Genomic DNA, 17,185 nt, shown 5'->3' on the forward strand with positions numbered 1-17,185 from the left:
TTCTCCCATTCTGAAGGCTGTCTTTTCACCTTGCTAATAGTTTCCTTTGATGTGCAGAAGCTTTTAAGGTTAATTAGGCCCCATTTGTTTATTTTTGATTTTATTTCCAATATTCTGGGAGGTGGGTCATAGAGGAAGAAAATTACTAGAAATAATCAATGACTATAGTAAAGTTGCAGGATATAAAATCAACACACAGAAATCCCTTGCATTCCTATACACTAATAATGAGAAAACAGAAAGAGAAATTAAGGAAATAATTCCATTCACCATTGCAACGGAAAGAATAAAATACTTAGGAATATATCTACCTGAAGAAACTAAAGACCTATATATAGAAAACTATAAAACACTGGTGAAAGAAATCAAAGAGGACACTAATAGATGGAGAAATATACCATGTTCATGGATTGGAAGAATCAATATAGTGAAAATGAGTATACTACCCAAAGCAATTTATAGATTCAACGCAATCCCTATCAAGCTACCAACAGTATTCTTCACAGAGCTAGAACAAATAATTTCACAATTTGTATAGAAATACAAAAAACCTCGAATAGCCAAAGCGATCTTGAGAAAGAAGAATGGAACTGGAGGAATCAAGCTACCTGACTTCAGGCTCTACTACAAAGCCACAGTTATCAAGACAGTATGGTACTGGCACAAAGACAGAAATATAGATCAATGGAATAAAATAGAAAGCCCAGAGATAAATCCACGCGCATATGGACACCTTATCTTTGACAAAGGAGGCAAGAATATACAATGGATTAAAGACAATCTCTTTAACAAGTGGTGCTGGGAAATCTGGTCAACCACTTTTAAAAGAATGAAACTAGACCACTTTCTAACACCATACACAAAAATAAACTCAAAATGGATTAAAGATCTAAACGTAAGACCAGAAACTATAAAACTCCTAGAGGAGAACATAGGCAAAACACTCTCTAGCAGTGTTCTTGCCTGGAGAATCCCAGGGACAGGGGAGCCTGGTGGGCTTCCATCTATGGGGTCGCACGGAGTTGGACAAGACTGAAGTGACTTAGCAGCAGCAGCAGCCTATTCCTGAGGGCTCTGCCCTTAAGACCTAATCACCTCCCAGGGTCATAGGTTTGATCACCAGCCTGGTTATTTTAACCACTAACCTTAAACTAAGTTTCATAACCTCTGTGCTCCTCAGTTTCTTCATATTCTTCACAAAATAATACCTACCCCTTAGAAATGTTGTACAAATTAAATGAAATAAAGACTTTATGAAATTTCTAAGGAGAACCAGGCAGATGATAAATACTTAATAAACAGCAATAGTTACTCATTGATGTTTATTCAAAAATCAGAAAGAATTAAGTATTGTAAAATTTTTTTGCCTGTAATAAAAACATCTGAGCTTATGTGTTGTTAGTATCTTTCTTACCTATCATTATTTATTTTTTAGAAATCACTTTTTGTTTTCTATCAGTTCACAGTCTTTTCTGTCTTTTTGAATGTGGTAAGATAATTATCTCAAAGTCTGTGTCTGATGACTCACTCATATGTCTATAGTCCTTGTGGGTCTCTTTCTATTGTCTGTTGTTTCTGTTCATTTTCATGCATGTATCTCTTTGAATGCCTGCTTATTTTGATTATCTTCTGCGCATTATATTTGCAAAATCATTTGTAGAAATAATTTGATGTATATTTCTCCGAAAGGGTCACATCTCAACACACTAATGTTGTTCTGGCATCACTTAGTCCACATCAGAGCTTGAGAAGGTTCAGAAATTCAAAGGATTAAAGATTCAAAAGTTCAAAGATTCAAAGCCTACAGTTCTCACTTCAGATCCAGTCTTCTGCCTGGTGTGCAGTCTTTTAGTGTCTCAATCCAGATTAAAGCTGTTCATAGTGCTCAGCATCCCCTCAGAAAGCAGCAGAAATCAGCAAACACCCTCCCTGGCCCTCTATCCTCTGTCCTACCCCAGCTCCAATTCCTTGTTGTCTTGTTAGTTGTCAGGTGGCTTCAAGTAGTATACTTCAAGTAAAGTACAGGTTTTCTATACTTTATCCAGCCTTTTATTTGTCCTCAGTAGGATTGTTCTAAACCACGTCTTCTGTCAGTAAAACAGTTTCAGGAAATGTCACATGCTAAAATACTTTCCAAATTGGCTACTATATATTTTATAGTAAGAAAATTTCACCTGAAAAATTTTAAATGAAAATTGTGCCATCATCTTTAAGTAATACAATCAGTCTCTCTCTTTTTTATTTTTTTGGCAGCCATAAAATTGAGTGTAAATAGCCATGAAATAGGAAGTTTTTTTCTAAAATGCATTTAAAACTAGTATCTAAATAATCTGAAGTTTATGCTCTTTTCCCTTAGATTTCCAGCTTGTTTAAAGATTTTTAGGCATTTGAGTTATTGCAGTTAGTTCAAACTGATCGTTGGCTTCATAATTACAGTCGTCTTTCTAAATGTTATTAGGACATTTTATTCACTATATTCTAAATCGTTATACGGAAGTTCTTATTCTAGGTCTTTCTATCCAATTTGTATTCTGGACATTGTACATTTTTACTAATACAGGCTGTTGTTCTGTTTCTCTGGCTCATTTAAAGGAGAATGATGCAGTTTTAAAAATATAAAATAGGTGAATTTGTTTAAGTTTAGTGTTTCGTTCTTTTCAGGCAGCATCCAGATTTTCTCAGTTCTTTCTCTTCAGTGCCACTAAATGCTATCAACATTTCATATCTTTCTGCTATCACTGTCCCATCCTAATAAATCTTCTCAGGTCTCTGAATAATCATTCACTTCATACTGTACCAGGAAGTGTTTTCTCATTATGTAGTTTTGAAAGCAACAGAGTAAGTCAGTGTAGATTTTAGAGCAGAACAAACCACTCAGATTTTTGTTTTAAAGTGAAAACCTTTCTGGGAAGTCAGATCAGTGTCATGAATATGATGTTGATTTCACTTGGCAGAGCACTTAGAATTTTAAAACTGATATAACTTATAGTTGGTATCATCTTTTTTTCTTTATGGTATATTTGTAACCTATATAGATAAAAATTCTGTTTTAAAATTATACTCTAAAATTTAAAAAGTGTCATTTTCTTGTAACTTTAAATGTCCCTTTTCAAAAGGTGATTTCAAATTGTTTACTTGGAAGATACTTTAGTAACTTTCTTTTAGAGATGTGAGTGTATACTCTCGGGGTTTTGTTAGTCGGATATATTTAAGAAGAATTCAAGTATTCAGGAAAGTATTATTTCTTGGTGTTATGAGTACGTTCAGAAATGTGCTTATATGTGAAAGGTCTGAGTCTAAAAACTCGAGATCACTGATAGGATATTAAGATGAAAAAGAAAAGGGGTCAAGAAATTGATGAAGAGACGTCAACCTTATGAAGCAGTGAGTGCATATTTAGACAATGAGATCACACTGTTAAAATTAGAAAGTTTGATAATACCAAATTTACTAATAGGTAAGGGTATGTTTTGGCCTTGGAGTGCAAAATGAAGCAGGGCAAAGACTAATAGAATTTTGCCAAGAAAACACACTGGACATAGCAGACACCCTCTTCCAACAACACAAGACTCTACACCTGAACATCACCAGATGGTCAGTAGTGAAATCAGATTAGAGAAGCTCTCATACAGTCAGCAAAACAAGACTGAGAGCTGACTGTGGCTCAGATCATGAACGCCTTATTGCAAAGTTCAAACTTAAATTGAAGAAAGCAGGGACCACTCAGGTATGACCTAAATCAGATCCCTTATGATTATACAGTGGAAGTGACAAATAGATTCAAGGGATTGGATCTGATGGAGTGCCTGAAGAACTATGGATGGAGGTTCATGACATTGTACAGGAGGTAGTGATCAAGACCATCCCCAAGAAAAGAAATGCAAAAAGGCAAAATGGTTGTCTGAGGAGGCCTTAGAAATAGCTGAGAAAAGAAGAGAAGCTAAGGGCAAAGGAGAAAAGGAAAGATATACCCATTTGAATGCAGAGTTCCAAAGAATAGTAAGGAGAAATAAGAAAGCCTTCCTCAGTGATTAGTGTAAAGAAATAGAGGAAAACAATAGAATAGAGGAATAGAGGAAATAGAATAGAGGAAAAGACTAGAGATCTCTTCAAGAAAATTAGAGATACCAAGGGGATATTTCATGCAAAGATGGGCACAGTAAAGGACAGAAATGGTATGGACCTAACAGAAGCAGAAGATATAAAGAAGAGGTGGCAAGAATACACAGAAGAACTATACAAAAAAGATCTTCATGACTCAGATATCACGATGGTATGATCACTCACCTAGAGCCAGACATCCTGGAATGCCAAGTCAAGCAGGCCTTAGAAGCATCACTATGAACAAAGCAAGTGGAATTGATGGAATTCCAGTTGAGCTATTTCAAATCCTAGAAGATGATGCTGTGAAAGTGCTGCACTCAATATGCCAGCAAACTTGGAAAACTCAGCAGAGACCACAGGACTGGAAAAGGTCAGTTTTCATTCCAATCCCAAAGAAAGGCAATGCCAAAGAATGCTCAAACTACCGCACAATTGCACTCATCTCACAGACTAGTAATGCTCAAAATTCTCCAAGCCAGGCTTCAGCAGTACATGAACTGTGAACTTCCAGATGTTCAAGCTGTGTTTAGAAAAGACAGAGGAACAATCACATTGCCACATTGGATCATCAAAAAAGCAAGATAGTTCCAGAGAAACATCTACTTCTGCTTTATTGACTATGCCAAAGCCTTTGTGTGGATCACAACAAACTGTAGACAATTCTGAAAGAGATGGGAATACCAGACCACCTGACCTGCTTCTTGAGAAAAATCTGTTTGCAGGTCAAGAAGCAACAGTTAGAACTCGACATGGAACAACAGATTGGTTCCAAATCGGGAAAGGAGTACGTCAAGGCTGTATGTTGTCACCCTGCTTATTTAACTTATATGCAGAGTACATTATGTAAAATGCCGGGCTGGATGAAGCACAAGCTGGAATCAAGATTGCGGGGAAAAATATCAATAACCTCAGATACGCAGATGACACCACCCTTATGGCAGAAAGCAAAGAAGAGCTAAAGAGCCTCTTGATGAAAGTGAAAGAGTAGAGTGAACAAGTTGGCTTAAAGCTCAACATTCAGAAAACTAAGATCATGGCATCTGGCCCCATCACTTCATGGCAAATAGATGGAGAAACAGTGGAAGCAGTGACAGAATTTATTTTGGGGGGCTCCAAAATCACTGCAGATGGTGACTGCAGCCATGAAATTAAAAGACAGTTGCTCCTTGGAAGAAAAGTTATGACCAACCTAGATAGCATATTAAAAAGCAGAGACATTACTTTGCCAATAAAGGTCTGTCTAGTCAAATGTATGGTTTTTCCAATAGTCATATATGTGTGAGACACATATAGTCCAACTATATGTGGACTATAGTGAGAGTTGGACTGTAAAGAAAGCTGAGCACTGAAGAACTGATGCTTTTGAACTGTGGTGTTGGAGAAGACTCTTGAGAGTGCCTTGGACTGTAGGGAGATCCAGCCAGTCCATTCTCAAGGAAATCAGTCCTGAATATTCATTGTAAGGACTGATGTTGAAGCCGAAACTCCAATACTGGGGCCACCTGATATGAAGAACTGAGTCATTAGAAAAGACCCTGATGCTGGGAAAAACTGAAGGTAGGAGGAGAAGGGGATGACAGAGGATGAGATGGTTGAATGGCATCACTGAGTTAACGGGCCTGAGTTTTAATTAAAAGCCATTTTAATTTTAACATGCATTTAAAAATATGCATGTCCCATGATTTGGAAATTCCACTTCAAGCATTTCCTCTGGCTTAGAGAAACACTTGAAAATATTTACGTGAATGTGTATATATGGTTGTTCATTGGAGTATTGTTTATAACATTGAAAGTCTAGACAGTCTGAATGTTCAGTAGTGGAGATAGCTAACTTGCTGTTCAGCAGCTTTGAAAGAATGCCTCCAAGGAATAATCCTTCATCTTCAGTATTCCATACCATCAGGGTTTACTGGACCTATTTTCAGCTTTTGAGTTTTTTAAAGGTTTTATAAAGAACAAAGAGAAAATTTATTTTTTTTTTAAAAGGAGAATAAAATGTATTCAGTCTTATATTCACCAGATGGGCCCATTGGACCCTTTTATAAATCTAAAATGCATTTTGAGATCTTTAATAATGTTTATCTTGCTTTTGTCTGGAGTGCCTTACTATCTCATCATGATAGGAATCATTTCATCACTGTTTATCAGTATTTCCCAGCAGGCTGTAAAAATCTAAAATAAGAAGGAAGCGGGAAATACAGAAATGAGATGGAAGTCACTGTCGTATCATTCTTCATTTTTCTCATTGTGTTCGCCAGTCACATCATCTTTCAAGAAGAGATTAAAGTAGACTGGCGATGCCACGGTTGTAGTTTGTTTCTGACTTTAAGTGAATACAGTTGAGAATTCAGAATTTTTCTTTTCCCTCATAATAGCAAAAAGAAAAGAACTGACAAGACATTTCATTTCATTATTAGATTATTCTAAAGATGGATGTGAAGAGAAGGATAGCAGTGCTCTATATACTAATGATAGTAGTGAAATTTCTTGTATAAAACAAAATCTCAGATTATGAGTGTGCAAATAATATGTCTTAGGTGTGTGTGAATAATATATTTGTGAGGGCAAAGTGAAATGGAGTATTCTTATCCAGTGTGTTATTCCAAAAGATGCATCCATCATGCAGTACTTAGTGACAAGAATTGGAACCAACGTGATTTGCTAAAAACACATATGTGAGTAGTCTTTTATGATATTTGTGCCCTGAAATTTACTTGATACTGTTTGCTTGGGGATAGATGCTGAAGCAGGAGAGTGAAAGAAAATAGATGATATAAAATAAAAGTACTCATTTGACTGATTATTTGAATTGTCTTTATAAATGTAGGTATGAAAATGTTTTGTAATTATGAAGCAAAGAAGATAGCTATCTTCTCTTTATGAAAATTATAAGCTTTAAAAGATTTCAAAAAGTTCTTCAAACATTGCATTTTCGTCGCAAGTGGGAGAAGAACCAGAAATAAGGATAAGCTAGATCCTATTAGAACTGTATTGAACTTTAGAATTAGTGTTTATAAGTGAACATCGTCCGTGTGCCTGCATGACAGCTGATGCACACTTAGATTCATAGTGTGTTGCCCTTTCCAGGTGGATATGCCTGTTATTTAGTCACTAAGTTGTGTCTAACTCTTCTGCAACTGCATGGATTGTAGCTGCCAGGTTCCTCTGTCCGTGGGATTTCCCATGCAAGAGTACTGGAATGGGGTTGCCATTTCCTTCTCCAGGGGATCTTCCTGACCCAGGGTTTGAACCTGGGTCTCCTGCATTGGCAGGCGGATTCTTTACCACTGAGCCACCAGGGAGGCCCTATATGTGCTTTAAAAACCTGGAAAATATGGAATAAAAATTTGAAATTTGCTGTTTGGATTCTTACTAGTTGTCATGCCTTTTTCCTCTCACTATTATTGTTTTTCTCAATTCTACATCGTACTTATAAAACGACTTAGAAAGATTTAAAGAAATAAAATGACAGAGTCCATTGGACCCACATGGTAAATGGTGAAGTCTACCTTTTATAGGTATCAAGGCATATTAAGGGGGGGAAAGTAGTTGTGGAATGATGAATTACAGTATGATTCTTGGTTTTTGTTGTTGTTGTTTGTTTATTTTTAAAGAAGAAATCAGAAAGCAATACAACGAGTTTATGGAAACTTAAATGCATAGAAGAACGTTGGGAAAGGTAGACACCAAACTGGAAAAGGTAGACGCCAAACTGCTCCCAGTGGTAACCTCTGGGGAGGAAACTGAGAGAAGGCTGGTGCTCAGAGAGCTTGGATAAACTGATGAAGCTATCAGTAAAAGCAGAAATAGAAAACCTTAAAAAAAAACAAGGCAGATAAACATTTTTTATATCAAAAAAACTAAAAGATATTAAAGACCATAGAAAGATGTTTTAATTAAACAGAATGTGAAAATTTTAGGTCATTCTGTCCCCAAGTCCAACATACAATTTATATTAATGTAATAATCTAGAAATAATTTTGCATGATTTTTAAAATTTTGTTTATTGCTAAAAATATTTTAAGTAGCAATAATCAGAACTGTATTTTTTTTTGATGAATATATCTTAGAGAGTAGTAGAAAAAGAAAAAAAGGATCTTATAAGGGAGATCTTAGTTACAGAGCCATCATAAGACTCTTCTAAAGTTTGTGCTTCAGAGCACTGTAATTATAGTTGTCTTTCCAATTCTGATTCTACAGTTGAGTTTAAACTTTTATCCTCAGCCTTGTCCTGAGCATATGTTCTTAAAGTCCATGTTTAAGGTTTGGTTGTGTGTCTGACAGACTGTCCATAAAAATCTTCATGCTTTTTGAGATTTTTTTAAAAGTCTCTTTCCTTGCTTTGTCAATTGAAATATGTCTCTTCTCGCAGACCAACTCTACAAGAAGAAAGGAAAATCCTAATAAAAAATGGCCGGCACCCTGTGATTGATGTGCTGCTGGGAGAGCAGGACCAGTTTGTTCCCAATAGTACAGATTTGTCAGTAAGTACCACATCATGACAAAAAAAGGATGAAGATGATAACATTGATCTCGAACTTTTAAATACCATACGATGTTTTAAAAATTTACCCAAGTTTTGCCTTTGGCTTTAAGTCAACTAATCCATGGCTATAGTTTTATACTCAACACCAAATATGGAGTCAGTGCTATTTCCAATTATCCATACAGGGAACAATTTAGCAACTAAAAGATTAGCCTTAATTAGCTGGTAACCCAGAGCAAAAATATTTTATATTTTTAAATTCCCACAGGTGCTAATGGAGAGGAATCACACGATGGTTTTGCAAATTCCTGTTGGTGTATAGTATAGGCTTTGTCTTGTGGTCTGTTTTCAGATGTTTTGTGAAAGGATCACAGATGCTTCAGGTGATTTCAGTGATAAGAATTTTTATCATTAAAAAAAAGAATTTTTGTCATATGGACTAGGGTTCTCTTATAGAACATTAATGATTTACAGTATTTATTCATCTAACACATACTTACTGAGTACCTATTTAGCACCAGGTAGTGAAACAGAGTTTTAGGACAGACAGTGGAAAGCAAGACAGAAGTACGCCGGCCTGCAGAGAGCTTGTGGTCTAGCAGGGAAGATAGATTACTCTAACGTGGCTAGGTCAGGCCAGGATTCAGGAGACCAGGGGTCATAGAGCATGTAGCAGATTGACGTAACCCAGAGTTAGGGAGAGTGTTTGGGAAGGTTTCCCAGGGACAAGATACTGACTGAAGAGAGAGTGAGTCAGTGCATACCAAGGAAGTGGAGACGAGTATTCCAGGGCAGGAGCCAGGGTGATAGAGTCTGGGGGTGAAGCAGCACTGGTGGGTTCAGGGAACTGAAAGATGTTGCGTAAGGTTGGGGCATAGACTATAAAGAAAAAAGTGTTAGAAATAAGGAAGAGGCCAATTTGTTTAAAGGCGTATTAAGGAGTTTAAAGGTTTTTTTTGTTGTTGTTGTTTTTCCTAAAGAATTGAGAATGCTAAGAAAAGAGTGTTTAAACCTCTTTTAAACAGAAAGCAGAAAAAAGTGAACTTGTGTTTGTGTGTTTGTTACACCGAGTTACATTGTCCATGATAAACCGAGCCATGCACTAATTCAGGTGATAAGGGTAATTTTACTCAGTAGTATTGTTGCATAGGAAAGAGAGTCTAGCTTGAACTGAGTATAGTTTGTGCAGAGATGTTTTTGTTTGTTCAGTCACTAACTCGTGTCCGACTCTTTGCCGCCCCACGGACTGTAGCACACCAGGCTCCTCTGTCCTCCACTATGTCCCAGAGTTTGCTCAAATTCATGTCCATTGAGTCAGTGTTGCCATCTAACCATCTCATCCTCTGCCGCCCTTTCAGAGATGACTAGGTGTCTTAAAGTAAGAATGAGCAAGTAGGGAGGAGGGCTGGGCATGGGCGGGTTCAAGGAAGTGGAAATAGAAAAATTGAGAAAAGGGGTTGGTTAATATGAAACCCTTCTGGGTTTCATAACTGGCAACTGTTGCTGATCCCCTTCCATGGGGACTGAGAAGAACAGTGAGAGTTATCTCCATGGATGTTTGCATTTCAAAGAGAGGCTCCACACACATTTTTAAGTGGTGGAAGACTTACCTCTTAAAGGAGTTAGAGAAAGGATTTATAACCACAAGATTTCTGAAGTAATTGCTCAAAAAGTAGGTAGGTTTGATGTCTATCTTTCACTAGGTTTTGGCTGGAACAAATACAAATTCTTTCCTGGCATTGTGTGCTTTTGTAAGCAGGGACTTTAATGGGGACTGGGATCATCCCAAGATTGTGGCCTTGAGCTGTTAAATAGAAACTATATGCTGGCTTTTGTTCTGGTCTCTTAGTGGGGAGGGAATGAAATCATTTGTGCTGAGAGGGTTGCAGCTGTTATAGGCCAAGGTTGGGACCAAGTGGGCTCAGAGGAGCCTGACTAGCATTTGATCAAGGAGGAAGTCTCTGTCAACACAGTGAAATTATCTGGTGATTAGATGAAAGAATTAACATGGAAGGAGTCACTAAGTGAGGGAGGTTGTATCGGAAAATTAGGTTCATGACTTCCAGATTCCAGAGGCAGTGTGCTGGGTGACAGAAAGATCCTAGGGATGGCCATGGAAGGTGAGCAGAAGTGGAGGAGGTCTTTGCCCAAGGATGGACATGGAAGGTGAGCAGAAGTGGAGGAGGCCTTTGGAGATGAGTAGATTGAGGAACAGCTTTTGAGAAAAAGGCATCCATAGGCGTGTTGAAATTGTCCAAACAACTTAATTTGTAGTGGAATGCGAAGGTGGTCCAGCTGTCAGAGATTCTACAAGATGGAGACTTGATGAGCTGGAGGTACATGTAGATGCCTGTGGTGAAGACAAGTAGAGATGGTAAGGCCTTAAAGAAACAGATATGGGAGAACCTTTGAACCCTGAGATACAAAAAGCTCATCCTTGAAATGAGAGAACCGCAGGGGAGTAACAGCCAGCTTTCAGCTCAAGTCAATGTGTGAAGGAAATGTTAAGCAAGGAGGTTAGAAACATAGAGTCTTGGGGAATTTTTCAGAGGACAGTGAGAAAATTGAAATGTAGGGAATCAGTTGGAAATTGGGTCACACAAAGGAAACCCAGGAGGGCAAGGCAGTTGGGAATATCACAGAATATTCCATCTTGGGCCGTGAGCAAGGGTGACAAAGATGTGAGCCTGCTAAATTTGATTGACACAAGGGTGGGGCAAGTAAAAGGAAATACTTTGAGTTATATCTAGTTTCATAATACATTTTTGATATTGCTGACAGAAAAAAATGCACAGCATGAGAGCTGTGCATTAAGTTTTATGTGGGGCAGAATGAGGACTGTAGCCCAGGAGGTAGCGTTTCAGATAGCCATGCTCCAGAGACATGGGCGGAAGGCCGTTGTTACGTATGATTTTAGGGAAGTGGGGTACGTGCAGCTAAGCACACATTTTGGCAGATGCTTACTGCTAGTCACAAGGAGCAGATGTCACCATTAATGATTTTAGTGCTTTTCTAGATATGAGGAGATGCAACAATTGGGCTCAAAATCTCCGGCAAATAAACTAACTATCCAAAGACCTGGTCTGCCAGTTTTTCCCAAAGCCCAAAGTGCCTCATTCCTGATCTCCACCCTGAACTCCTTTCAGGGTGTGTTGGAGAACAGTGGCTGCAGCGGTTCATGACTTAGTCCTTATAGAGGCAGATGGAAGGTGGCAATTTTTAGCTGGCAGTGTCATACAAAAACTTGGAGTAGTACATAACTAGATCTCTGATGTCTGTAAACATGTTTATTCTCCTTAGAGAATTTGTGAGTTGCTTGATTTATCAAACCAAGTTAACAGGCACTCATGTATTTATTGTTTTTCATAGGAAGTCTCTGTGAATGTAAGAATTCCTTTTTCAGTGTCCATACTAGTAAGGTATAGCTTTTCTTGAGAAAATAATACAGCTGTTCCACTTAGTTCCTTGGTTTACTTATAAATCACTTGAAATATCATATCCTATTATTATGTCCCTAAACACCCGTCAACTTGATCTCAAGTATGTTATTCTTGACACTGAATTTTTATTTCCTTTTCATTCCCCTCCTTTCTTTTAAGTAATGTATTACACTATTTAAAACAGCAAAATTTGAGAAACTAAATTAGCCTAATGACAGGGATGTTTTAAAGAAACGTTGAACTCTTGTATTTAAATTTTTACAAAATAAATGGAGCGATTTATTCCAGCAAGCACTTCAGAATATTCCAGAATATTCATTTCTTTTACATATGCTTTTTCTAACTTGAGTAGGAGTTGATATAGAACTGTTGCTATGGCGAAGTACAGTCTTTTTTGCAGGGTATAAATTTCTATATAGGGATAGTGTTGAAGAAGAACTTACTATGTAAAACTCAATTTTAAATATTTTATAAGTGTTAATTATAAAATATACTCTGAAAATAATTTCCTGAAAGTCAAATGGCATTATTGCTTTTGACAGTCATGTAATTTTCAGAAATGGTCTTTTGTACATGTAATTATGAGTGTACTTTTCTGGATCTGTATTATATGAACTCATTATAAAGTTTCTAAACGAGCCAAGTTACTGCCCACTTTTCCTCAACCAGTTTTAAGAATACTCATTTTTTTGGTTACCCAACACTCAACAAAGGTTTGCCATATAGCACTGGGAGCTATAGTCAATATCTTGTAATAACCTATAATGGAAAATAATCTGAAAAATAATATATGTGTATGTGTATAATTGAAGAATACTCATTTTTTCACATTTCACAATCTTGCATTGATTTACAAATTTTTTGCTAGCACTGTTTTATGAATATTTTATTCTTATAGATTTTAATACAACTACTTTGTGTCAGTATTGTGCTTGAATTTAGGCTCACAAAGAAGAGCTATAATATGTCTAATCTGGTGAGAAATTGATCCAATTAAATTAACACCAATAGACTATTTTTAAAGGCTATGAGGGACCTAATGGACGATCCAGTAGAAAAATTGCAACAGACTTGAACAGGCGAAACAAAGTAAAGGGTATCCAAATGGTCAGTAAACAAAATAACATTTTTTTAAACTGCTATATTGAGTTTCCTGGAGGAGTATTAGCAAAGAATCAAGTAGTAAGGAACTGTGGGGTACTTGTGGGAGGTTTGGTGGAGATCCCAATGTGAAGGTGGATATAAAAGCCAGGAGAGAGGGCTGAGATGGAATTAGGGATTTAACAGAGATCATGATGCATGTTCAGGGAGTTTAGATTCTGGGTCTGTCGCTCAGGGAGATTGTATAAACATGTAAAGAAGGCTGAGGAAAAAGCCTTCTCAAGCATTGACATGAAAGGAGTCATTTCATTGAAAGTGGGTTTAAATGAAGAGAACTTTTCAAGTATCTTTTAAATATATCCCTACCTAATGTTTAGCTTTTAGTTAGTTTCATCTGAACATCAAAAAGATAAAAATACAAAAAAAAATTTTTTAAGGAGCTATTGTATATTTCTTTTTAGCCTTTAAGACCTCGCTCTGCTTCATCTTCTAGGAAACCTTGTTTGACTTCTGCAAGCATAATTGAAAGGAATACACTTTTAAACCCTCTTTTTTTGGTTCCCTTCCCCGACTCCTTACATAATCTGAGTATTTGTAGACTTAGCAGCCACTGGATCTGCCCACCTCCAGTTTATTCTCCACTCTGCAGCCACAGGGCTTTTCCTAACCTGTCATATCACTCCCTCATTTGAATTAATGCTGAAAATTCCAGCCGTGCAGCTCCCAAAGCTACTGCTCCTCTAGGACTTGGCAGATGGTCTTCCCTCAGCCTAGAATGTCATCTTCCCCCGCACCGTCCACACGCACCTCCCACACACCCACGTCGCACCCCGTCCACCCTCCAGCTCCTGCTTGTTCTTTAAGTGTGGTCTTGGTGTCTCATCCTGACTAAGGCTTCCCTCCCAAAGCTGGGATGGGTGCCCCCTGTCATATGCCCGCAACACTCTATATTTCTCCCTAGTTTAGTATTTATCCCACTGAATTGTAATTGCCTTTTTTTGGGTTTGTGGTTGCCAGTGGCTTACAAGCTTAAAGAGAACAGGGGCTTTGCTTCTCCTTTTTAGCTGTAATCATACTGTCAGTCGCAGTTCTCTGGCATATCCAATCAGATTTGTTAAATAAAAAAGGTTTGAAGTTTTGAGCAGTCGCCAAGTCTTACTTTAAATTTGTGCTTTTTTTCCTTCACAAAATGTTATTTTTCAAGCTATCATATTAGGAGTTCACAATTCATACAGTAATTATACTGAAGAACTAGAAGGGATATTAGGGATCATTTGGTGTGACTACCTCTTCATACTTGGGAGTAAACCAAGGCTCAGAAAGGTGAATCAACTTGCTGGGGGTTTCTAAAGTCAAATAGTCATGACCTGTTTCCCAAAACATGCATTCTAAGGCAAGCCAGTGCTTTCCAACCCTTTTCACTTCACAGCACACCAAGAAAAGGATTACAGTGCTGGTACCCTGGAGGAAAAGGTTGCTCAGAGCAAAATGAGGTTGGCCCAAGGGCTCTGACCGCCCCAGCCCCGCCTGCCACTTTGAGGGTCAACATTTTAGAACACCTGTAACCTTTGAGGCAGTCCAAGACGCAGTATGCCAAGACATACTGCTACCAACCAGGGTTCTTGGACTCCTTAATCGAGAGAAATTGTTAAGAGGCCAGGCATGGCTTTATTGGAGCCCCTGCAGCGGCAGTGGAGAGTGATAAAAAGCAGCAGTTTCCCTTGCTTGCTCAAGGGAGCTGAGCTGGTTCCGTATATGGGGTGAGTGTAGGGCTGTGTCCAGGGTCAAGCCAGAGGGGGAGCTTAGGTGGTTTGCCCACCCCTTTGTTGGTGTTGTATGCAGGAGGCATGCAAAGTACCCTTTTTTTGCTCCTGGCCTTCAGAAGTGACAGTTGGATTCTTGGTCTCTTTGTATGTTATTGTCCATAATTTGCCCCAACTGTATATGTATGCTGGAGAAGGCACTGGCAACCCAATCCAGTACTCTTACCTGGAAAATCCCATGGACGGAGGAGCCTGGTAGGCTGCAGTCCATGGGGTCGCTAAGAGTCGGACACGACTGAGCGACTTCACTTTCACTTTTCACTTTCATGCATTGGAGAAGGAAATGGCAACCCACTCCAGTGTTCTTGCCTGGAGAATCCCAGGAATGGGGGAGCCTGGTGGGCTGCCGTCTATGGGGTCACACAGAGTCGGACACGACTGAAGTGACTTAGCAGCAGCAGTATATGTATGCAGTTATTTATGGTCCCTTATAGTTTCTTTGTATTTAACAGAATATAACACTCAAAGAGATATTTGTCCAGATGTAAGCACTATAGCAAAGTATCCCAGATCCCAGACCCCAGCCTGTCTCAGTACTACTTGGGAAACTCCACCATAACCTGCTGTAGTCTCAGGAGTTTTCTGCATTTTAAGCCAAATGACTTTGTAATGGATGGATTTTTTTAAACTATTTATTTTATATCGGGGTGTAGCTGATTAACAAACAGTGTTCTGATAGTTTTAGGTGGACACAGCAAAGGGATTCAGCCATTCATATACATGTATCAGTTCTCTTCCAAAGTCCCCTCCCATCCAGGCTGGCACATAACATTGAGCAGAGTTCCATGTGCTATACAGTAGATCCTTGTTGTTCATGTAATGGATAGATTTTTGATAGAAATCAAAGGTGGGGGGTTTTGTTTGTGTTTTTTTAAAAATATAAATAATATAAACATTGGGAAGGAAAAAGGGGAAGATACAGTTGGTGCCTTCTAAATTTCTGAGGAGGAGAGTTAGTCAAATGCAAAGCAGGAAGATTCCCAGGAAGTGCTGGAACCCTGTGTATCTGTGTAACCTAAGGGAAACCCACAGCCCAGAGCAGGACAGTCTTATCTGTCCTCCACCATCTCCCAGAGCTTGTTCAAACTCATACCCATTGAGTAGGTAATGCCATCCAGCCATCTCATCCTCTGTCATCCCCTTGTCCTCCCGCCTTCAATCTTTACCAGGATCAGGGTATTTTCCAGTGAGTCAGTTCTTCACATCAGGTAGCCAAAGTATTGGAGTTTCAGCTTCAGCATCAGTCCTTCCAATGAATATTCAGGGTTTATTTCCTTTAGGATTGACTGCAGTCCAAGGGACTCGCAAGAGTCTTCTCCAACACCACTGTATTGTATTAGGTACAAAAATATTAATGAGTGTTATAGCTTCTTCTTGTATTGGTTCCTTTATCATTATATAATGCCCTTTCTTTGTCTTTTGTTTTTATAGACCTTGTTTTAGAGTCTCTTTCAGTTCAGTTCAGTTCAGTCGCTCAGTCATATCCAACTCTGCGACCCCATGAATTGCAGCACGCCAGGCCTCCCTGTCCATCACCAACTCCTGGAGTTCACTCAAACTCACGTCCATCAAGTTGGTGATGCCATCCAGCCATCTCATCCTCTGTTGTCCCCTTTTCCTCCTGCTCCCAATCCCTCCCAGCATCAGGGTCTTTTCCAGTGAGTCAACTCTTCACATGAGGTGGCCAAAGTACTGAAGTTTCAGCTTTAGCATCATTACTTCCAAAGAACACCCAGGGCTGATCTCCTTTAGAATGGACTGGTTGGATCTCCTTGCAGTCCAAGGGACTCTCAAGAGTCTTCTCCAACACCACAGTTCAAAAGCGTCAGTTCTTCGGCGCTCAGCTTTCTTCACAGTCCAACTCTCACATCCATACAGGACCATGGGAAAAACCATAGCCTTGACTAGATGGACCTTTGTTGGCAAAGTAATATCTCTGCTTTCCAATATGCTATCTAGGTTGGTCAGAGCTTTTCTGCCAAGGAGTAAGCATCTTTTAATTTCATGGCTGCAGTCACCATCTGCAGTGATTTTGGAGCCCCCAAAAATAAAGTCTGACACTGTTTCCACTGTTTCCCCATCTATTTCCCATGAAGTGATGGGACCAGATGCCATGATCTTCATTTTCTGAATGTTGAGCTTTAAGCCAACTTTTTCACTCGCCACTTTCACTTTCATCAAGAGCTTTTTAGTTCTTCTTCACTTTCTGCCATAAGGGTGGTGTCATCTGC

General features: G+C 38.7%; 1 protein-coding gene across 3 annotated transcripts in view; it reads left to right on the plus strand.

Annotated features, from left to right (window-relative positions):
• MSH3 (mutS homolog 3) overlaps positions 1 to 17,185 on the plus strand; it is a 185,987-nt gene that overhangs the window by 113,565 nt on the left and 55,237 nt on the right. For all 3 annotated transcript variants that reach the window (XM_010863368.1, XM_010863367.1, XM_010863366.1), the window contains exon 19: positions 8,477 to 8,588. In XM_010863368.1, the coding sequence (XP_010861670.1) occupies positions 8,477 to 8,588 (112 nt within the window). The remainder of the gene's footprint in view (positions 1 to 8,476; positions 8,589 to 17,185) is intronic.

The sequence above is a fragment of the Bison bison genome, unplaced genomic scaffold, assembly GCF_000754665.1.
Source record: "Bison bison bison isolate TAMUID 2011002044 unplaced genomic scaffold, Bison_UMD1.0 scf7180017864490, whole genome shotgun sequence".
Classification (NCBI taxonomy): domain Eukaryota; kingdom Metazoa; phylum Chordata; class Mammalia; order Artiodactyla; family Bovidae; genus Bison; species Bison bison.